This window comes from Moschus berezovskii, chromosome 23, assembly GCF_049115385.1.
Source record: "Moschus berezovskii isolate FMDL1 chromosome 23, NW_MosBer_1.0, whole genome shotgun sequence".
NCBI lineage: Eukaryota > Metazoa > Chordata > Mammalia > Artiodactyla > Moschidae > Moschus > Moschus berezovskii.
This window is the reverse complement of record NC_142482.1, coordinates 29,923,763-29,947,568: the sequence shown is the minus strand read 5'-3', so window position 1 is coordinate 29,947,568 and position 23,806 is coordinate 29,923,763. Positions and strand designations below refer to the sequence as shown.

Genomic DNA, 23,806 nt, shown 5'->3' with positions numbered 1-23,806 from the left:
CATATTTTCTCAACGAAAACCAAGAGAGAAAATGAATATTAAACCATGGAAGAATTCAATACTTCCATTCTTTCTCACATTAACATGTCAGAAGTTTTGAAATAAAGTTTTATATGTCAAGAAATGTATATGTGATTGTGGCCTCACATACGAAATCACCATTACCCAAGAACTTTTCCTATTACCCATGCCAAGCCTCTTTACATGAAGAACTAAGAATTCAGCCTTCCCAACAAGAGCTTGGGCTAAACATCAGAACACCCAATCTGGCTTTATCACGAATTCTTTATCCAGTCTTCATTAGACTCTCTGAGTCTCAGTTTCTTCCACTGTGAGGTTAAAATATTACCAACTGGTCTATCTACTTCATAAGAAAACTGAAGACGATAGATTACTTTCTGAAGTCTTGCTTGACCTCTTCAGGTAGGACTGACATGCTCTCTTTACAGTCCCTCTACTATAACTCTGCACTCATTACTAACACAGCACCCACAACTCCTAATTCCCAATTCAGAGTCTGTGGCGGGCAACATTTTCCATAGAGTCACAGCCATAATTCTCATTTTACATGCTCTTCTTACAATCCAACTCTGATACTCCAACCACTGAACTGTACATTATAAAAGGATAAATTGCATCTTAAAAAATACACACACACACACACACACGCTTCCCTGGTGCCTCAGACAGTAAAGAAACTGCCTGCAATGCAGGAGACATGGGTTCTATCCCTGGGTTGAGAAGATTCCCTGGAGAAGGAAATGGCAACCCACTCCAGTATTCCTGCCTGGTAAATTCCATGGACAGAGAAGCCTGGTGGGCTACAGTCCATGGGGCTGCAAAGAGTCAGACACAACTGAAGCAACTTAGCATGCATACACACAAGTCTAAAAAAAGAGAGAGTTCAGAAATTTAAAAATTATATGAAGGTAAAATTCAGAAAATCTCCTAGCAATGAATCAAAAAAGTCAATTAAGACAGAAAATCAGAGAGGAATAGCAAAATAAAGCAATGAAGGGGAGGAAATTTTTTTAATTTTCAAAATAACTTCCCAGAATTGAAGGTCATGAGTCTAGAGAATGAAAAGACTCATCAAGTACCTAGTACAGTGGTTAAAAATAAACCCACATCAAGAAATATGCATGTGAAAGAGAGGTCATATAAGCTTCCAGAGGAAGGAAAAAATCAGGTATCCTATTAACATTAACAGCACAAGTCAGAAGACCCTGGAATACTGTCTTCAAAGCTGTGAACAAAAACCCTTTCAATCTGGAATTCTATACCCAGTTGTGTGCTCACTCAAATAAAAAGGAAAACAGTAATTTGCAGATATTCAAGACTTAAAAATTCCATCTCCCACGAAACCTTCCTCAGAAAGCTACTGACAAATACGCCTCACTGAAATGGAGCCAACCAAGAAAGCGAGAAACATGGGAGCCAGGAAAGAGGAGACCCAAGGGAAAACTTTCCAGGGTGACAGTGAAGGGAGAGCAACAGAACAAGCCACAAACACGATCCAAGGAGCAATCAGTCCAGACTAGAACACTCAGAAATTCTGGGAAAGACTTCAAGCACTGAAAAGATAGGAATACCTAACATTTGACCAGATTACAGGAAACTGACAGTATTTCCCTGGTGGCTCAGAGGTTAAAGCGTCTGCCTCCAATGCGGGAGACCCGGGTTCGATCCCTGGATCGGGAAGATCCCCTGGAGAAGGAAATAGTAACCCACTCCAGTATTCTTGCCTGGAGAATCCCATGGACAGAGAAGCCTGGTAGGCTATAGTCCACGGGGTCGCAAAGAGTCGGACACGACTGAGCAACTGAACGGAACGGAACAGACAGTTAATAAAGTCCAGATCCAGAAATGAATTTGTGCCAAGTAATCAAAAATCTTAGCAACTAAGTAAAACAAGTATTAATCCAAAGAAAAACAAAATACTATGCAGTAGAATAATTATAAGGCACTTTGTAGGTCAGCAATGAATGCAGTTTACGTAGTCACTGGTGAGTATGAAAGTTGCTGTCATGTCTGACTCTCTGCAACCCCATGGACTTCAGCCTGCCAGACTCCTCTGTCCATGGGATTCTCCAGGCAAGAATCCTAGAGTGGGTTGCTATGCCCTCCTCCAGGGGATCGTCCTGGCCCAGGGATGGAATCTGAGTCTCCTGCATTGCAGGCAGATTCTTTACCATATGAGCCACCAGGGAAGCCCCACATAGTCATAAGGTAAACCATAAATATACAGCTAACCAAAATTATGATTAACTACAATGGAAGATGGGAAAATAGAGTGTGGATGCACAGTAGAGGCAGAGGGCATGAGAGAGCCAACTGTTCAAATTCTAAGTGGAAAAAAAATGATTTAAACTGAAAATAAAACCAACATGAAACAAGTGTCTTAGCATTCAGTTCAGTTCAGTTGCTCAGCTGTGTCCGACTCTTTGCAACCCCATGAATCACAGCACGCCGGGCCTCCCTGTCCATCACCAACTCCCGGAGTTCACTCAAACTCATGTCCACAGAGTCGGTGGTGCCATCCAGCCATCTCATTCTCTGTTGTCCCCGTCTCCTCCTGCCCCCAATCCCTCCCAGCATCAGAGACTTTTCCAGTGAGTCAACTCTTCACATGAGGTGGCCAAAGTATTGAGTTTCAGCTTTAGCATCAGTCCTTCCAATGAACACCCAGGACTGATCTCCTTTAGAATGGACTGGTTGGATCTCCTCGCAGTCCAAGGGACTCTCAAGAGTCTTCTCCAGCACCACAGTTCAAAAGCATCAATTCTTCGGCGATCAGTTTTCTTCACAGTCCAACTCTCACATCCATACATGATCATGGGAAAAACCATAGCCTTGACTAGACGGACCTTGGTCTTAGCATTGAAAGGTCTTAGTGGTGAAAACAAAGAGCTGTCACTGATAACTCTAGAAAGCAGGCAATGAGGGGCACTGTTTTCTTACAAAGCCTTAAAGGACTGTTTGACTCCTGAATCAAGACCTTAAGATTATATTTGACTTTTAGAAAACTGAGATGTAAGGAGTGCTGAAAGACTCAATAGTATTCTGTTACATCTGTCTATTACCTAGCACGCTGACACCCTAGGAACACACAAAGCTGTACACCCTATATGTTAAGGAGCGAGAGGGAAATAGTACTGAAGGCCGTCTATGTCATGCTAAGTATAGAATCACAAGGAAGTTTTAAAAATCACTGTAAAAAAAAAATTACTGACTACAGGGAACTCTCCTGGAGGCCCAGTGGTTAAGAATCCACCTTGCAATGCAGAGTACACAGGTTTAATCCCTGGTTGGGGGAACCAGGATCCCATGTGCCAGAGAGCAAGCGAGCCCGCTCACCCCAAACATGGAGCCAACGAGACACAACTAGAGAATCGGTGTGCTGCAATCAAAGATCCTGTGCTGCAGCTAGGACCCAAGCTCAGCCAAATAAATACAATTACTAACTACACACATATGATTTTTTTTTTCCAGAACTGCTAGGCAATGTGTAATTTTTAAATGCTGTGCTTTACTGACAAGATTTAGCTTCCCTATCACAGAAATCTCTAGCAGCTATGCATTCAGGACTGTTTCAAACTGCTTACACTAAGAGACGCAAAACTAAACCATTTAGTCTTCTCCTTTATACTACTTTTAAGGACAGGAAACAAAGTGAAAGGCTCATTCTACCATATAGCAGCCTACCTGCAGGATTCTGTCCTGGGAAGCTGGCGTTCGTGGTGTTCTCAGAGCAATGCTGTTGTTGGTGACATTGTACTCAGACAAGAGAGTACTGGAAGCAGAGTTTGTTATCCCAGATTCCTCAGCAGTCTGACGTGCAATTTCACTTGCTTGGCCTACTTTTACAACTTCTTGGAGTTCTGCATCTGAAATCTGAAGATAACAGTTATCATAGTGGCAATATTTAACCAGAGAATAACACAGCTTAAAATGTCCACATTCTAGAAAGATGAACTGCTGAGTACACAGAGGTTCTCTGTACTACTCTTTACTTTGTGGGTTTGAAAATTTACATAATATTAATAGTTTTTTAAAGTGTTCCCTATATAAAGTAGGGGGGAAATTCCATACATCATACAGTATCAAACTGTATTCTTCTATTTCCATACTGAAATTCTCTCAAAACAATATATTAATAAATCAAGACTATAAATTAATAGTGTTTGTACAAAACCATTTATCAATGGGGGGGCATACTAAAAACCCTAAGAAAATCAAAAGGTGTTATTTTTGTGATTTTACCAAAATAAATATCCTAAGAACTTAAAAAACAAAAAGGTTACAGGCAAAATTACAATTTAAGAAATATCACCACTACAAATGATAGCATCTGACAAAACTATTTTATGTTTATACCTAAGAATTTTATATTAATGCAGCCAGGGCATTCATTTGGCTATTAAGAAGCTGTTCAAACTTCCTAAATCCATCCCTCTGCTCCATTAAACTGTCCAATTCTACAGAGCTGTACTTATCAAGATGCAAGAGAAGCTTATTCAAAATCCCTATGTTTCTGACCAACTACAATTCAGCCATAAGAGCAGAACCTACAATGAGCTGGATGAATTTTTTCTTCTCCACAACTCCCATAGTGATTCTCACAGTTACTGTTTCAAAAAGAGAATGACACAACCAAACATTCCCTAAAAGACAGTCACCTGAAGTCCACAAGGCCAAATACCACCATTACCAGCTACAAAAAAAAGAGGCCTAGAGACCCAGTCTACTGACAAACTGCTAAGAGCTGACAATTAATTACTAAACCATCATATGAAAAGTTCAAGGCCTAATATTCCTTAGGGGTACCAAGCACCTAAAATCAAGCCTGGCACACAGACCCGCAAACATTTGCTGAAAAAATGTATAAACGCATGTGGGTTCACACAGTGAAAAACCTACTTTCATCAGATTACCTGAGGGGCAGGAAGTACTAGTTTGCTCCTCTTTTTAGTAAATTCAGAAACACCACTAGTTTGAAGAATAGCTGATGGTAAATCAGATTCTTTTTTCCTTTTCAAATGCTGCTTGTCTTTTTTTCTATCTCGTCCTTCTTTTTCACTGTCATGGATCAAGGTAGAGAACAAATTTTTCAAAGTTACTTATAGGCAATAACATTAAAAGCCATATAAATAGTCATATACTCTGAACAAAATAATCCCTTCTTAAGAAAAGTACTAATAAAAAGACAAAACTATATACATTAAGCTGTTTCCTTTTCCTATACATTACTTAACTACTACGTTCAAGAGGAATATAGAATAGCAATAGAATTATTAAGAAAATAAGATACACTAAGTAATTTAAGTACTAAATATTAAAACTATGTAACTATAAAGACTACGATGATAAGCAAAATGTTACATATAACATGAAAAGAAAACCATAAAACTACTCCTGTATCAATCATGACCACGTTCATACAAAAATATGAGTTTGTACTAGGAAAATGATAAAGTATACAAAAAGGGAAACAAACGAAGGGAACAAAATTAAAACATTGGTTTTAAATTTTCCTTTAAAACTAATCTTCAGTTGTTTGACATCATTTTTTTTTTTTAAAGGATAGTTAATTTTTGACAAATGACATCAGAGAGTTGTTAGGATCTAGTGCCAGGCTCAAGGTCCTTTTCTAAAGGATCAGGAATGCTTCCTTCCCCTCTGCATGTCACCCTTCTCCTCTATCTAGTATACTCCATCCAAATGACTTTTTTTTTTTTTTACAGTTTCTCTTTCTAATTTAATCTCTTGAAAAACAATTAAAAACCAAAGTGTAATCAGAATATTTTCCCTGGGGAAGAGTAGGCTCCACCCACTTCATTTAACATATGCAGATGCTTTATTTTTTTTTAATATCTTTTTTATTAAATTATTTTAGTTTTTTTTTTTTTTCTCAAAAACAATTTTAGGAATCTTTACTTAAAAACAATCTTATCTTAAAATGGAGTAACTTTGGTTTTACGAGCAGCAAGCAAAGTACAGAAGCAAAAATGCATTACAGGAGCATTAAGTTCTACATTAGTCACAGTGTCTAATCTGAAATCACACCCATAATATCATTTTTCAGGATATCTGGGAAATAATTATTTCCCAGCATGTCTGAACCATAGCCAAAGCAGATTTCACCATTAATGACGTCAGTGTTTTTCTAGGTATGAGAAGATGCAAGAATTGGAACTCATAAAACCTTTTTCTGAAAAGATCTAACTATCTGAAGGCCTGTTCTGCCAGTTTTGTTTTGTTTTGTTTTTTTCATAGCACAGAGTGCCTCATTCCTGATTTTCACCCTGAACTTCTTTCAGGGGGTGTTGAAGGTCAGCAGCTTGCAATGGTCATGATGTAATCTTTGTAGAGGCAGCTGGCAAGGACCAACTTCTAGTCAGCAGGGTCCCTTCATAGCCACATATCTGACCATGTGACACCATTTCATGGCTATTGTGTCCCGCGGTGCTGGGAAGGCTCATTCCCAGGTCTAGGGAAGTGATGGGCCACTCAGTGTGCTAAAATTGGACCAGGCCTTGCAAGTAGCAAAAGTCTCTGGACCACTGTCTTACTAGCTTTCTGGTCCAGGAAAATATTTCCTCTTGTTGCTTTTTCCCATACCCAGAGTCACATTATTACAATTATTGATCTCATATGGAACTGTCAGTTCAGCATTATATCACAGGCTCAGTGAAACAAGTGACATAGAAAATAATATAGCCCAAATGACTTTTTTTTTCCTTCAATCTTTTTATCTGTAGAGGCTACCTAAAACAAGGTTCTAATCTGAAAAACAAATACAACAGAGTACACTCAAGAAAATGCTGATCCACACTGGCTGACATCTGCTGTTTACTAACAATTCGTGTCAATAGAAATATAGAAGGCCACTAAGGGAGTGGAAAACTAAAAATCTTTGATAAGCGTAAAAGGTTTTTTCCACAACATTCAGATATAAGATTTAAAGAAATTCTAAAAATCCCTATAAATAAGCAAAATCCTTTGCATCCTAAGACATCTGATAAAAATACACACTGATCCCCATTAGATGAAAAGATTTAAGAATGAATTGGTAATGGTCATTTCTTCCTTTTAATTTCATTTTAAGAAAAACAAGATAAAATTTTCACTAAGAAAAAAAAAAAAGCAGACCAGATTTTTGACATATTCCTTCAGGCCATTAGTGAAATAACTAACCTGTTTCCAAATGTTAAGTCTATGACTCAGTGAATAGAGAGTTCACTAACAGCGAAGTGCTAACACTTCAAGAAATGCAAACAGTATTGTGCTAAAAACATTACAGCCAGGGTCACTGGTTTTCTCAGAAAGGTGAATCCATTAAATAAGTAAAAGCATTATGTAAGCCACATTGTGCTGACTAAGAAAAATCTGGCTCTGACAAGGATAATATCTGGCCCTCCATAAAATTCCTACTATACTTTTCCATTTATAAAACCAGAAAGGAAAAAAAACCCAGAAAGGCAACTTACGATCTCAGCTCCCCATCAAGATCCTGTTGTCTCAACTTTCTGAAATCAGCATCAAGAGTCTGGTAGTTTTCCTCAGAAGTATCATAGAAACCAAGAGCGGGCTTTTTTTCAAATGGAATTTCAGCATTATAATCAACTCCTCTTTTCTTTTTTCTTTTCTTCTGAATTTCTATGCCGGCTGCTCGAAGTTCTCTTCTCTTTTGAAGTGCAGCAAGACGCCTGAAGAAAAAGAACAAAAGATCACCTTAAAAATCATACACCGTGGGGAAGGGATGGCTCATCCAACAGAGTTAAGAGAGCTGTCCAGACATTTGCAGAAGAAATATTTAATTAAGTCCTCACCTCACACCATGCACCAAAATCAACTAAAGTTCTGATTTAAAGGTACACATATACACTAGCGCAAAGAGAAAAACCAGATGCAACTATAAGTAAATATGTACCTAATCTCTGAATAGGAATATACTCACTTAATATCAATGAAATGATGGGCAAAGAAAAAAATCAACAGCTTTGAATTTTAAATTTTATATCTCTGTACCACCATTTTTAAAATCATAAAACAGTATCAAAAGGTAAATAGTAGGAAAAATATCTGCAATTAGTATTAGGAATAGTTAGAAATAAAGAATCCAGGCAAGTTTTTTAAAAATGCATCTCAAGGGAAAAAAGCAGAAGGAAAGACAGTTCACTAAGGAAAAAATGCAAACAGCTAAAATAACAAATGCTCAAACTACCGCACAACTGCACTCATCTCACACGCTAGTAAAGTCATGCTTAAAATTGTCCAAGCCAGGCTTCAGCAATACATGAACCGTGAACTTCCAGATGTTCAAGCTGGTTTTAGAAAAGGCAGAGGAACCAGAGATCAAATTGCCAACATCCGCTGGATCATGGAAAAAGCAAGAGTTCCAAAAAAATATCTATTTCTGCTTTACTGACTATGCCAAAGCCTTTGACTGTGTGGATCACAATAAACTGTGGAACATTCTGAAAGAAATGGGAATACCAGACCACCTGACCTGCCTCTTGAGAAACCTGTATGCAGGTCAGGAAGCAACAGTTAGAACTGGACATGGAACAACAGACTGGTTCCAAACAGGAAAAGGAGTACGTCAAGGCTGTACGTTGTCACCCTGCTTATTCAACTTATATGCAGAGTACATCATGAGGAACATTGGGCTGGAGGAAGCACAAGCTGGAATCAAGACTGCCAGGAGAAACATCAATAACCTCAGATATACAGATTACACCACCCTTATGACAGAAAGTGAAGAACTAAAGAGCCTCTTGATGAAAGTGAAAGAGGAGAGTGAAAAAGTTGGCTTGAAGCTCAACATTCAGAAAACTAAGATCATGGCATCTGGTCCCATCACTTCATGGCAAGTATGTGGGGAAACAGTGGCTGACTTTATTTTTCTGGGCTCCAAAATCACTGCAGATGGTGACTGCAGCCATGAAATTAAAAGACGCTTACTACTTAGAAGGAAAGTTATGACCAACCAAGACAGCATATTAAAAAGCAGAGACATTAGTGCCGACAAAGGTCCGTCTAGTCAAGGCTATGGTTTTTCAGTGGTCATGTATGGATATGAGAGTTGGACTATAAAGAAAGCTGAGCGCCAAAGAATTGATGCTTTTAAACTGTTGTGTTGGAGAAGACTCTTGAGAGTCCCTTGGACTGCAAGGAGATCCAATCAGTCCATCCTAGAGGAGATCAGTCCCGGATGTTCATTGGTAGGACTGATGTTGAAGCTGAAACTCCAATACTTTGGCCACCTGAGGCGAAGAGCTGACTCATCTGAACAGACCCTGATGCTGGGAAAGATTGAGGGCAGGAGAAGGGAACGACAGAGGATGAGATGGTTGGATGGCATCACCGACACAATGGACATGGGTTTGAGTAGACTCCGGGAGTTTGTGATGGACAGAGAGGCCTGGCGTGCTGCGGTTCATGGGGTCGCAGAGTCGGACACGACTGAGCAACCGAACTGAATTGAAAATGACAAAGTGTACTTTAAAAATTAAAGCATCACAAATTAAATCAAGTACCATTTCTGCATACCTAATAAATTGTTGTTGTTCAGTCACTAAATCATGATGGACTCTGCCACCCCATGAACTGCAACATATCAGGCTTCCCTATCCTTCACTATCTCCCGGAGTTTGCTCAAACTCATGTCCATTGAGTCAGTGATGCCACCCAACCATCTCATCCTCTGTTGCCTTCTCCTCCTGCCCTCAATCTTTCCTAACATCAGTGTCTCTTCTAAAGAATTGGCTCTTTGCATCAGGTGGTCAAAGTACTGGAGCTTCAGCTGGGGCTTTCCTGGTGGCTCAGATGATAGAGAATCTGCCTGCAATGAAGGAGACCAGATCCCAGTCGGGAAGATCCCCTGGAGGAGGGCACAGCAACCCATTCCAGTATTTTTGGCTGGAGAATTCTATGCACGGAGGAGCCTGGCGAGCTACAGTCGAAGGTCGAAAAGAGTTGGACACGACTAAGTGACTAACACTTTCCTATCTAATAAACAGCATTCAGTTTTTGTTTAAATGGCAGAAGTACAAAAAACAGACAGCCTCGTACACTGGTAATGAAAAGTACAGTGGTAAAGCTTTCCGCCAAGAGAATTTAGAAATACACGTTAAAACTCTTAAGTTTTTTACATTTTTTAACCCAGCAATTTCACTCTTCAGCCTTCAGCCTAAGGAAATACAGACATGAACAAGGCATTACCTACAAGACTGTTAACCAAGTACCGTTCAGAAAAGTGGACAGACACAACCTAAACATCTAACAATAAGAAATTAGTCAAGATAAGTTATAACGTAGCAATAAGACAGAGTATTATACGGCCTCTAAATAATCTTTAAGAAATCTGTAAATCTACTGTCACAGGAAAAGATGCTCAAGACACACTGCTGCTAAAAAAAAAAAAAAAAAGTCACAAAGTGTACATGCTGCGGAGCAACATGGGAGGTATGAAGGACGTCCACGTGAAGAGCAACAGCAATAATCACAGCAGGCTGGAATCTCACTTAATGCTTACTTTATCCTTTGCACTTTCCTGAGATGCTATGATGTTAATGATTTAATGATTAGAAAAGTTATTCACAATATTAAACAGGGGAAAAATCAAGTTATGAAACAATTTTTAGGAGCAATTTCACAGACCCATTCCCCAGCAAAACTGACATAAATTAGTTTAAAAAAAAAAAAAAGGCTAAGTCTTTGAAAAGGATCCTAAAGGAAGTACAGCAAATGAAGAAACATTTATTCAAGAAAATCTACAAATTTGATAAGAAAACTGAGAGCCTGTTGTATTCGAATCAAGACCCACTTCCTCTTCTCTTCCCCCACTCCAGCTCCCAGCTCAGGGAGACAGAAACTCCACTCCACACTGGTACAGACAGGAACACAGGGCACTCTCCCCTCCAGCTCCTTGGCTTTCATTCCGAGAGAGGCACGACCTCAGCATTTCTCATCCTGCCTCCAGGGAACCACTGCAGAGGCTAAGTTCAGACAAAGTCACTGAGAAGGAGAGGCTTCCTTCTGCCCAGAGGCTCTACCTTGGGCACAGTGCTGCTGAGAATACTGGAGCCCCAAGAGTCCTTGCCTGGGTCTGTGTCATGAGGGTTCCACGATAGGGGAGGCAAGCCAAGGGGATCTGGGGCAGCTGCCCACCCCACCCCTGACACTGAGCTGAGCACTCAGCTTCCAAAGTGGGGTGTCACGCAAGAACAAGTACATCATAGCCTATGGGACAGAATAGAGAATTACAAGCTCTCCCCAGAAGAAACTGACTTTCATTTGCAACAGGCAATGGAGAGGCTCAGGCCTCAGGGCACTCTCAAAAACAGTAGAAGTTGTGATGAAAAGGCAACTGATATCTGATAGATTCTTTGGAGATGCTGAACTGCAGGCCTACTACAGTTTGCCAGAATCAATCCCTTTCGAAAAGTGGGAGAAGCCTTCCTGAGATGAGAACAAATATCAAACACTGACCTCAGAAACTATCCCCTCAAAGGAGTCAAAGTTTATTTGGATCAGTTTGTGCAGCAATTTATGCCTCAAGACATTGCTGAAAACAATATAGCAATAAGCTAGAAGTCAGTAGAGTTGAACAGCTGGGTGTACCCAGGGAAAACTATGTCAAAGCAAGTCTGGTCAAAATCACCTCATCCCCAGGCGACTATGGCCACACCCAAGACTGCCCCCACAACGAACAACATCAAAGGCTTCACATTTCTGGGGGAGGAAAGGGGAGAACAGACTTCCCTAAAATAACCCTGCCTGCTAGTCACTAACAAGTAAACAAGCAGTCACAAGAGCAGACGGGGGTGGGGGGACCCTTTGCTGGTTGTCCAGTGGACAATTCACAAGGTGATCCAACTCACATGGTGGTCGAACTCACAAGGTTAAAAGGCTCAAGAAACTTAGTTCCCAAACCACCACGGACAAAAATGGAAAATCAATTTTTTTAACCTTACTCACACTGCTCAACCCTAAATAGTAAGCAAAACAGAAAGGTGACTGAGACTGCGCAGAAAGCTCAGTGCCTCCTCTTAGTTTCTGTTTACTGTCCCAGGTCCATCATACCCCCATCATAAACAATTATTCTGGGCTAGTGCTTGGTCAGCAGCTATGCCAAAAAGCATCCTCTGGCATGAAAGAATCCTTCATCCCAGGACCTGATACTTCACGGTCATTACTGAGGAAACCATCAGCACAATGCTAGTCATCAGGTAGGAAATACTTCCCAGCTTAAGGACCAAAAAGGCAGTTAAGGAGGCTGGGGAGGTTACTTCAATGCCTGAATTCCAAAATCTAATAAGCTTTCATAAAGTTCAGGTTTTCCCCTTTACCCACTTCATCTTGGCCATTAGGAATGAAGTCAATAATGGAGCTAACCAAAAAGAAGAGGAAAGAGGAGAAAACCTTGAGCAGAGGGCAGTATTTAATTTCACTCATTTTTTAAATAAAAATTTCTCTGACAGCCTAAAACATGGTTCAAGGCTCATTTACTCCATGTTCAGACAGGCTTCCTATTTCAAAGCCAGTGCCTTCCCAACACTAATCAACGAGAGTAACTAATGTCAGTGATGCCAAAGTCACAGAGCCCAGTGTGTCCTCAAGCCATCTGACACCAGGATGGCTACAACAAAGGAAGCTCTCCAGTGCTAACTGAATACACCACAGCAAGACATAACTGTATGTCTATACCTGGGCATTACTTCTGCCACGTCTTACAAAATGTTTTTTAAACATGTACTTTGGGGCTTCCCTGGGGGCTCAGTAGTAAAGAATCTGCCTGCCAATGCAGGAGACACAGGTATGATCCCTGGTCGAGTAGGACTCCACATGCCACGGAGCAACTAAGCCCACGTGCCACAAGTACTGAACCTGTGCTTTAGAGCCTGGGAGCCACAGCTACTGAAGCCCACACGCCCCAGAGCCTGTGCTCCACAACAAGAGAAGCCACTGCAACGAGGAGCCTGCGCACTGCAACTAGAGGAGCCCCCGCTCACCACAACTAGAGAAAAGCCCTCGCAGCAACGAAGACCCAGAGCAGTCAAAATTAAAAATAACTGATTTTTTTAACACATTTTTTCTATAACTACTCTGAAATGGTTAGAAAGATACATAAGACTTCTCCAAAGTAATAAGGAAGTTAAGCACTATTACCAAACTGGAATGAGACAGCTCCCATTGTCATTCACCAAACAGGGCTGACGAAGTTTTACTGGACCTAAGGATGCACAGACTAACTGGTCAACTATGGATGGAAACAACCATACCTTGCTTCTTCCAGTTGTTTCTCTCTTGCTTTCCTCTTGGCTTTCTTTCCCTGAGTATTAGCCAGGCGGGCTCTAGCTTCAGAAAGCATCTCCAATTCATCTGCAAAAATAAAGAGAAAATTAACTTCTCCAACAGAACCAAGTTCAGAGAGATTATATGACTCACCCAAAGTCAAAAAGCTTAATACTTGGCAGATATGGCACTAACCTAAAGTCTAGTTCCCCTGATGAGAGATGTAGTCTAGTGCTTAAGATGAGAAAAACCATCAATATAATCATTGTATGGTGCAGCATAAAGGAAACAGCTTGGGTTTTGAAGTCAGAGGTATCTAAGTTAAAAATCATGCCCATGACTCACTAGTTATGTGACTCTGAGATAACAACATCTCATCATTTACAAAATAGGAATAACAATTCCTATTTTACAGAGATGTTAAGAAGAACTAAACAAAATGAACTAGGTAAAGCATCCAGCAAATATTCATTGAACAATGGCTATAATTATCATGTCCTTTATTATCATCAACTATCTGGCACAGCACAAATTGTGAAATATTATAAAAGCTAATATTTAAGGGGACTGATAATCTTCATTATCATTTTTCCTTGATTTTTCTCCCTCAGAAAAACTTTTCTCTTCTCCAGTATATTTTCCATAGTTCCCCAGAGTAGAATACAGTTCATTACTGATACCTTGGAGCAATTCCTATACAAGGGTGTCCAATGAAATCACAAGGGAACTTTAAAAAAAAGAAAATCTCAGATTCCAGGATTACCCTACCCTCTATTCCCCTTCCCCAGTTTACTGAGTCAGATCTCCTGGGGAGGCCCTGGTACCTGTATTTGTTAATGTTCACCATTTGACAGTGATGCAGCCAGCCCAGCCCCAGTCTGCCTTTGGGAACCACCACGTTCAAGTTTTTAAATGAAAAACTTGACAAATATTCACTGAATGCTCACAACAACCCTGTGAAGTAAGATAGATACTATTACTCTACATCCGACAGGAAACAGAACCAAAGTTCAGAGAGATTACATGACTCACCCAAAGTCAAAGAGCTTAATACCTGGCAGATATGCACTAAGCTAAAGCCTAGTTCCTCTGATTCCTGATTCAATGTCTCAAAACGGCATTATAAGTCTCCCTCATGGTACTACAGTGCGGCCTTTTCACGAAACTCAAACTACTTGTCCAAAGTCAAAAAAGTAGTTAATAGGAGCACTGGATCCCCAAATGCAGCCTTCTCATCCCCCAGAAGAGGAATGACAACAGAGTCCTAAAGAGCTTACCTCTAGCCACCAGGAAACATCCAGGAATACCACACTGCTTAACTACGTGAACTGAAGCACTGAGAGATAAAGGGACAGCGTCCAAAACAAGCAATCGCCCACAACAGAAGGCTGGACGCGTCTGGACGGAGACTGAGAATAACAACTGCAGACAGAACCTCAGTTCTAAAAAGCCGAAGAAGTCTGGACAAGAACTCAAGATATAAAAGAAAGCCTGAGGAGTCTATGGTTTCCAAAGAAATAAATTCCTCACAAAAGTACACTTGCCCTCATCCATGTCAATCGGATCAGGCCGTGCTGGCTTTGTTTCTGGATTTGGATCTATTTCTCCAGGCTTAAGCTTTCGTGGATCATCTGTTGTTTCCTCTTCATTGTCTCTCTGGGCAGCTTTATCCCTAGAAATGAACCCAGAGTAATTAATCACACCACCACGCCATTCAGTCTTAGAAATACCAGGATCCCCAGTGCTAGCACTCCTTCAAAAACCCAATGGATGGGCATAACAAAATAAAGCATTTCTTACTATTGCTTCACCTAAAAGAGATGGTTTTAAATTTCTAATTTCAGTGGTTCCATTCATCATGAAATAGCACCAAAGATGTTTCCTAAATCACAAATGCAGTAGAGCCACACAAAAAAGCTTTCAGTGGAACAACTAACATGTTCCAATGGTTAACTCTCAGCAGTGTAATTATGGGTGATTTTTATTTGCTTTTTTATTTTTTTCCCCTATTTTCTATGAACATGTATGATTTGTGTAATATGTTTAAATTATTCTTTTAAAAAGTATATAACTGGAAACATAATCGTGATCAATCACATCAGATCTGGAATATACTATCCAATAGCTTTAGCTCCTCTGGCTTTATTCAGATCTTCAACTAATGTTTAAAGATAGAAAATGCTAAAAGTTTTATTCAGCCTCATTCAGAAGATATACACACATTTTAGTACCATTTTTGGAGGTCCACTTACAGAAGAAATTCATAGTGTTCCAAACACTGGGCGGCTGTTCTGCCAATGATTGGAGCGATGGTCCTCCACTGAGTCGGCATCAACTTGGCCAAGTGCAAGAGTTTTTCCTCTTCTTCTCTGGACCATTCTGTTTTCTTAATGCTTGGATCCAGCCACTCATACCTATTTAAAAGACATCATCTCATACCTTAATCAGTCACCCATCATTAATATTTACATTTTAGACATACTAACTTCCAGCATTTGAAAAATGCAAGCTAACTCTCATCCTTCAATCATAAAAGCTGTTCTTTTTTACAACAGACTATTCCCTACCAGGTTAAACTTATCCCATCCCAAATACCCTATTTCACTAAATTCTACTATATTTTAACTATGCAAGGTTAGTAACGCTTTAAAAAAGTAACCTGACTGAAACAAGAGAATATGCCTTCCTTCTCAACTATCAACTGCTGTCATTCACCTTGTACTTTATTAGAGGTACTGAAATTATTTGCAAAAAAGATAAAACTACCTCATATTTTCATAGTGCTTCCAGTTTTTATGGTACTTTCTCATGTTTTGATTTCTCACAACACCTTCGCTTATTTCTGAAGCATTTGACTTATATTCACTAAACACTTTTCAACACTGTATGTTTTTGTGTGGTGAGTTTAAGTAAAACCACTATTGTCATAGCTGTCTTTCCTAATGCCCCACCTGATCCAACTGTTCCATCCAGTCTACTTAGATGGAGAAGCCTGAAAACAATATACAATCTTTACCAAACATGGGGGCAGGAGCTTAGCTCCACTTCAGAGAAGCAGAAATCAGAACCACTTACACAGGCTGAGGACCGTCTTCCTCACTGTGGGCCAATCTTTATGTTCTGATCCTTTCCGCTACTCAGGTGCCCAGGAAATTAGGTCACCTTATACAATCCAAAATATGATCCTAGTACCACATGGGTCAGTGCTGGGGCCAGATCACTCAAGCCAAAAACACATGTAAAGAACTTAATGTGTCCACTGCCCTTTAACCACAGATGTAATGTTGGGGTATATTATATTCTGGGGAACCAAATATGTAATGTTTCAACCATTAATGAGGAAACTCAACTACTGAAAGCTAGCCTAGAAAAATAACCAACATTTCTCGTTTATTTCTTTGGAAAAGTAAGTTCTAAAACAATAAACTTACAAACTTTTGGAATACAATCCTTTTATAAGCTGGGGTCCATCTGTACCCAAAATTAGTTTTATTTCATGCTTCACAAAGCATTCTCAAACAACATTAACTCATTTGAGTCTCACATCTCCATGACTTAGGGCCAAGTGTCATACCACTGGAAGACAATAATGGCAGGAAAGAGGGGACAGAAAATGGTTTGCCTAAGACCACATAGGAAGCAAAAGACCGCCAATTCTTACACTGAAATTCCCAACTCCCACTCCCTACTTTCCGTGACATCACAGTGCCTGCTTTTCTTTGGTAAGGTTCAAGGAAATGACATTTTCCTCATCATAATGAAGGTCATTTTGTGTTTTCCACTCATTAGCTGATACATACCATCTGGCTTTACACTGTTTTGCTGACTTTCTATGCAGCAGTGAGGCAATCCTAGACCACTGGTTTTTCCCATATTTCATCACCGCCGCTTTCAGAATTTCATCCTAAAATTTGTCAAAGGAAAACAATGTATTCATTCACAAAACTCCAAGTGAGAAAAGACAAGATTTAAATTAACTCTAACTTGGTTGTGCTAGGGAGAAAGAGATATAAACACGCAGGTATATCCTAAATTTAAAACGAAAGTATAAAACTTCATTACAATAATAAAAAATTTAAACCAGCAACCCAGAATCAACAAAATGAAAGAAATTAAGAACCCCCTTAGAAGGACATCCTACCCTCTCTTACACACAACCCCTCCCCCAATCCCATCCAAAAAGTGGGAGTGGATACAGCCCAACGTGAGAAACCCTACTTGACAGAGATTTTAAAAAGGATTCTCCAATGTGTGGATGTTAGTCTCTTAAAAAGATTATGGGTCATTCATTTACTGATTCACTCAAAAAATACTGCCCAAACACCAGCCTTGTATCAGGTCTTGTGTATCAACACTTGGGGAAACAATGATACAACAGGACATATCCAGCCCTCAAAAAGTCAAAGACTCAAGTGAATCCAATTGGATTTCAGGCTTCCCAGTTTTTGAACAGCATTTTCTCTCCAGTCCCACAGCCCCCACTCTGACCTAAGAATCCACATCTCAGGTCTAACCTAAGAATTAAGTGTTTCTCCCCTAAGTCACCAATCAATTCTGCCTCTAGTTTCCCCCAGTCTCTAAATACTATTTCACCAGGGCACCCATTCCAATAAGGAATTCAGCAATCTCAAGGGAACCTGTCAGGCAAACCAAAGACACCAGGGATATCAGAGCTATAGATGATTTTACTCAGGGCATTTTACTTTTAGGCTTTTTTCGGCACAATGGCCTTGAGCTATATGCCTCATATGTTAGCCACTCCCCGCCACTCCACACCCGAGACTCAAGGACTGCAGGGCTTTAGCCACAGCATCAGAATCCTGCTGTTACTTGATTTGGCACATCTGTCTCTCCCTCAGAAGTCATCTCTCTTCCAACTGAAACAGCCTGGACCCCTCTGTGCAAGCTGTGAGGCAGGTTCTCATTGACTTAATTTGTAACTTTGTTGCAGTACCGCTATACTTAATCACATCTTCAGCTAAGTATATACTACAACTATCTACCCTACTAGATCCATTCAGCAAAATTTCCCAAACTTTGTTTGGCACTGTCCGGGTTTCTAAAGATACCGAGATCTGATCCTGCCCACTTGCAGTGCTGTCTACTGGGGAAAAGAAACAGCAGATAGTACTTTCTGAAAGATTACTATGTGCCAGACACTGTTCTAAATATTCCAAATGTAGTGACTCATTTAATTACGAGAGATAAGTATTATTATCATCCCCATTAAAAAACTGAGTCTCTGAGAGGTTAACAATCCCAAGCATCACACAAGTGTGATGCTTGCAAAAAAAAAAAAAGCAAACCATAACAAATGGATGAAAGAGGTGTCCAGGGACCACTGCGGGTGCAACTACTTTTTACCGGATGACCAGGCAAAAATTCCGGAAGAGTTTCTGAACTGTTTCTGAAGGAAGGTCAGAAAGATGCGGATATTCCAAGAAGGTGCAAGATGTAAAAGGACACAGTGTGCTGGGAAACTGACAAGTTGAGTGCACTATAAACAGAAACTGCAGTAAAACATTGTTTCTATTTTCCTCCTCTACTGTTCTTTGGTTCACCAACGGCTCGATCCACGACATTTCTGGAAGCAAAGAGACTACGGTAGGCCTATCTGGCTTCTATCCAAGAAGAAGCGGAAGAGACAGGCCTTGGGTGACGGGAGGGCGGACAAGTTACGCCGCGGGGACGCGGGCACAACCGGGTACTTAGGACCTGGCACTCAAACTGCTTCCCCTCTGCAAGGAAGTCAAGGAAAGAACAAAGTTGTGGCCACAGCACCTCTTCATTTTTGAATAGCAGAGAGAATGGCGGTGCCTGGGATGAGCAACGGGGTAGGGAGGGTGCCTCAGAAGACCGACTATCGCGACTGTCCTGTGTCCCCCTCCCACTGTGAGTTCCACCACGGCGGAGGGCGCGTCAGTTCAACAAACGTTCAGAGGCCCTAACGAGTGTCCAGCAGGTAACCAAGCGGTTAAGTCACGGTCCCTGTCCTTGAGATGGTCAGATAACCGAGGACCAGGCACAGGGTAGAGGCCCCGCACCGCCCCCCACGCAGACCCCGAGGCATCCTCTCCGCCTCCCGGACCTCTGCGCGCGTGCGCACCCGCAGCCGGCGGGGCGGAGGGCAGCGGACGGCGGGAAAAGGGGACTTACCTCGGTATTCCTCCACACGCCCCCCTTGATCATAATTCGAGGCATCTTGGCGGCGGGGTGTCTCGGCAAGAGGCCGAGCGGAGCTTCCAAAAAGTACTAACGGCGCGGCGGCCACGGGACCCAAAGCCGCCACTTCCTCCAAGCGCGACCTTCTGCTTTGAAGAGCTCTGCGCAAGCGCGGGGGCGGGGTGGGGAAAGAGCAGGAGTAGCAAGTCTCGCGAGAACTGGAGAGACTGGAAGGAAACAAGTGCCTCGATGGTAACTCTCTACTCTAGGAAGACTGATAGAAAACCATCAAACCACTCCAGCCAAAGTACTCGAAGCCGCGCGCATGCCCAAAATAGGTTGGAAGAAACCACGGCTTTCGCGAGATGTCGGCGGAGGCTCTTGGCTGGGAATGTAGTCCTGGGATTGGTCGTGACGTCACGTTGTGGCAAAGAATAGGAACGTCTCGCCTGTAGGGTTTAAGCTCAGCTGGTCTAAAAATAGCGTTGATAATTTATTAATTTAGCACTTTATTAAGCATTTAACGAACAGGAATTTATTCAAAGAATATTCAGGGAAAGGCAATATCTTATTTAAGCCTAAATTTCCTAACCTTCAAAATGGAGATAATAATAGTGCCAACTTCATAGGGTTGTCCTAAGGACTAAATAGAGGTTTCCCTGGAGGCTCAGATGGTAAAAAGAATCTGCCTGCAATGCGGGTTCTATCCCTGAATGGAAAAGATCCTCTGGAGAAGGAAATGGCCACCCACTCCACTATTCTTGCCCGGAGAATTCCATAAACAGAGGAGCCTGGCGGGGTATGGTCCATGGGGTCGCAGAGTGGCACACGACTGAGCAACGAACAAGGATTAAATGAGATCGTAAATCCATCGCAGTATCTGATACATAAGAAGTGCTCACAAAAATGGCAACTGTTACTACCAGAAGAGCAAGCCCAAGTGATCAGAGATTGTCCCAGAAACAGTCATGTCAGAGTTTTCCATTTATTGCTCTTTAGTCTACGTGGGTTAATTAATATTAATAGCAGAGAGCTACCGTTGATAGGCGCTGGTATTAGGCAAACTTGATCGGGGTTGAAATCTTGGCTCCCTCATCAGCTTGAGTAATAATCATACAGCATCCTGATTTGAAAAGTCAGTATCTCAGTATCCTGATTTGAAAAGTGGAGTTAACAGTTCATACCTCATAAATCTGAAGGGCAAATTAGTTGAGACCAAAAACCCAGTGAGACAGGGATTGCCAAAATGGGATTCCACCTCACTTGGTTTCCTTCTCCATTCAATAACATCTCTTTGGAGCTAGTCCTGGAAGGGACGAAAATATTCAGGGGACTGGGATACACCCTAAGTATTTAACTAACGTCTTTCTCTTTATATTTCTTCATTTTCCCCTTTGCCTCGTCTGAAAAAGCTACAGAACTTTCTGATTATATATATTTTTTTGCCATGAAATGGGAAATTGTATTAATAAAATCACTACTTTGTTAAGAGGACACTGTCAGATTATGAAGAACACACAGACTTTGCTGTTTGCCGTGTAAGATGTCAGTCCACTTCTGTCTCTGCTGTCAGCTGGCTGTGTGACTGGGGACAAACCATTTTCTGTCTCTGGACCTCTGTTTTGCAGGGCTCTTCTGTAGAGTGCGTGGCCATTACTTCCTGCCCACCCCAGCCCCAATATTCACGCAGTTGCCGTGGTTACAGTTTGTCTCTCTCTCACACACAGACACATTGGCCGATTGGTCTGATCAAAGCTGAGCCAGTGAAGTCTCCTCCCCAAGGAATTTTGACACTGGAACCTAGAAGAGCCGGGTCTCACTGCTGGCCGGTGAGTCTCTAACATGTGACACCCTGGAGTGGTCTGCCACCGTGTTTTGTACAATGCAGACTAAGAAGGGAGGAAAGTGGGTCCCAGGTGCATTGAGAGAAGCAGAGAGGAGAGTATAGAAAGGCAGAGGTCGGTCTTGGCTGTGCCGCTGGTCCTGGATGCAACCTGTTCCTTAGCCCGCGGTGCATCCCTGTCTTGAGTTCTAATGATTACTACCCCTTTGGGCTTTAGCCAATTATAGTTGGGTTTCTGTTATTTATAAGCCAGATTCCTAGCATATCCAGAGTTGAACCTATCCTCTCTCAATAGCCATTTCAGATCTAACATCCCAAGAGCCTTCTCCTTCCCACTCAGGACCACCTTTACCCTCTCAGCTTTTTACCAACTAGAAAAAGGTGCCCCTTCCTGCAGGCACTTTAATTGACACCTGGTGGAAAACTGTCAACAAACTACTGATGTTTGGAGAACAGGACACTTACTATAAGAAAACTAGATCACCCATGTCTGTGACAAATTGCACCTCCTTAGGGACATGTGTTGTACAACCTGCCCACCAGGACAGAACTATTAAAAGTTCCCCAACACACCCTTGAATGCATGCATGTCCCAGTAAAACTCTAATATCCCTTTTTTTACCATCAAGAAACTGTGAAAGAAAGGGCTAAAATTAGGGTCAAAAGCCTGTGACAACACCAAGGCATGGCAGGGGGCTAGGGGTAACCACCCTCATCATCTTCATCATCTCCCCAAATAAGGATATGGGATTTAAGTAGAAATACTCTGATGCTTTGCAAATATAATTTCAAGACAGGTGCTCCAGCCCTGCCCTCCATCTACCAGATTGCCACCCATAAGCTCCTCCCTGGGTGTCCAGTTACTACAAAATGGAATTCCATGAACCCTAAATGCTAGTAATCCATACCATAATGTTAACCATGGTTAATCATCTAAATTGGCTTGAGTTTCACCTTGTGGTGTATCAGCTGTAGCTTGTAGTTTTTTTCTCAGATTCTCATCTTCATGATTGTTATTTCTGGGGTGCCCTGGGGTGGGGAAGTGTTCCCAAAGAGAATACTCTCATTCTCAGTCCCCAGAGGTTCAAGAGTCTTTTTGAGCTCATTTCCCAGTTTGGAATCAATATTCCAATCAGATAATTTGCATCTAACCCTGCATCCACAAGACATAGGCTTCAGATTTACATTTCTCACAGGAGACTGTTTTTTTTCCCACACTCATATACCAGATCCCAAACTCATATGCCCAATTACAGCCTGCACAGTTCCACTTGGGCGTGTCACAGGTTTCTCAAATTCAACTTCCAAAAACTGAGCTCCGGTGAAAGCCCTGGTGGTCCAGTGGTTAGGACTCTGTGCTTTCATTGCCAAGGGCTTGGGTTCAATCCAAGAACTAAGATCCCACAAGCTTCATGGTGGAGCCAAAAAAAAATTGAGCTCCCTCCAGAAAACCTATACTTCTCCAGTATTCCTTATTTCAGGGGATAGCACAGGGCTAGCATGTATGGTTGTGTTAGTGGTTCATTGCATAAGGGACAAATAGAGGCTAAAATCTAATTTGCACACTGCTCACCAAGTAGTGCATTCATGGGACCGTGTCCATCAAGAGAGCATCTTTCTCTAGGTGAGTGAAGACACTGTATGGTCAGGACACCACGTGTTGCCCTGGCAACAGCACCACCATCTACCTGTTACCACTTTCCCTCTGTCATACTTTCCTCCCACTCATATCCAAGTCATCCCAGAGTCTTGCCATTTTCATCTCCTGGGGAGCTCTCCAGTTCCTCTCCTATGTGCCACGTCTGCTCTGTGTTTCCAGATAAGGCAAAGAAAAATACAGAGTTCCCAGTTAAATTTGAATTTCAAATAGACAGTAAGTGATTTTTAGTATAATTATGCCCCATGCCTTCCTTCTGGACTCTCTTTCCAAGAGAACCCTAGCCCACGCCCCGCTCAGCCAAGAGAACACATTTCTAGCCAGATGGTCACACCTGTGCTCACACTGTCAACACTAGAAGCTGCCCCTACACCCTCTCTGTATTTGCTGGACTCAGGCACTTTTCTTCAGAAAACAAGCCATTGGCATTCGGGATTTCTTATTTGATATGAGGCTGGGTCTCTCCACGTGCACCACAAAATGTTTGGTTTTCATGGATTGCTTACAAAGTCCAGATTTGGGAGCCTCAAGTCAGTAGTGGCCACCCCACCCCCAGCGGAGGCTCAGGCCATAACCCCTGTGGAATTCCCTGGTTTTGGAAGAACACGAGACATCTCAAGTGGGCTCCCAGTCTTTCCCCAGAGTCCACTTGAACTTGGCCAGTAGATGCACTAAATCAGCATCAGAACTTCTAACTACAAGGGATGTGGGAGCCAGGGGTTTCCTTTAGTGCATTTCAGGCCCAAATGGGAAGAAAGGTCTCAGGACAAAAAGATATGAGAGGGGCCAAGGCAGGGGACCAAAGGGAAGAAAGGTCTCAGGACAAAAAGATATGAGAGGGG

General features: G+C 41.7%; 1 protein-coding gene across 1 annotated transcript in view; it reads right to left on the bottom strand.

Annotated features, from left to right (window-relative positions):
* Positions 1-19,632, bottom strand: part of CDC5L (cell division cycle 5 like) — a 47,325-nt gene extending 27,693 nt beyond the window's left edge. The window contains exons 1-8 of the mRNA XM_055406243.2: positions 19,459-19,632; positions 17,103-17,206; positions 15,555-15,716; positions 14,847-14,974; positions 13,290-13,389; positions 7,491-7,709; positions 4,935-5,079; positions 3,706-3,894 (exon numbers count right to left, since the gene is read on the bottom strand). Coding sequence (XP_055262218.1) covers positions 3,706-3,894; positions 4,935-5,079; positions 7,491-7,709; positions 13,290-13,389; positions 14,847-14,974; positions 15,555-15,716; positions 17,103-17,206; positions 19,459-19,503 — 1,092 coding nt within the window. The 5' untranslated portion in view covers positions 19,504-19,632. The remainder of the gene's footprint in view (positions 1-3,705; positions 3,895-4,934; positions 5,080-7,490; positions 7,710-13,289; positions 13,390-14,846; positions 14,975-15,554; positions 15,717-17,102; positions 17,207-19,458) is intronic.
* Positions 19,633-23,806: the final 4,174 nt, after the last annotated feature.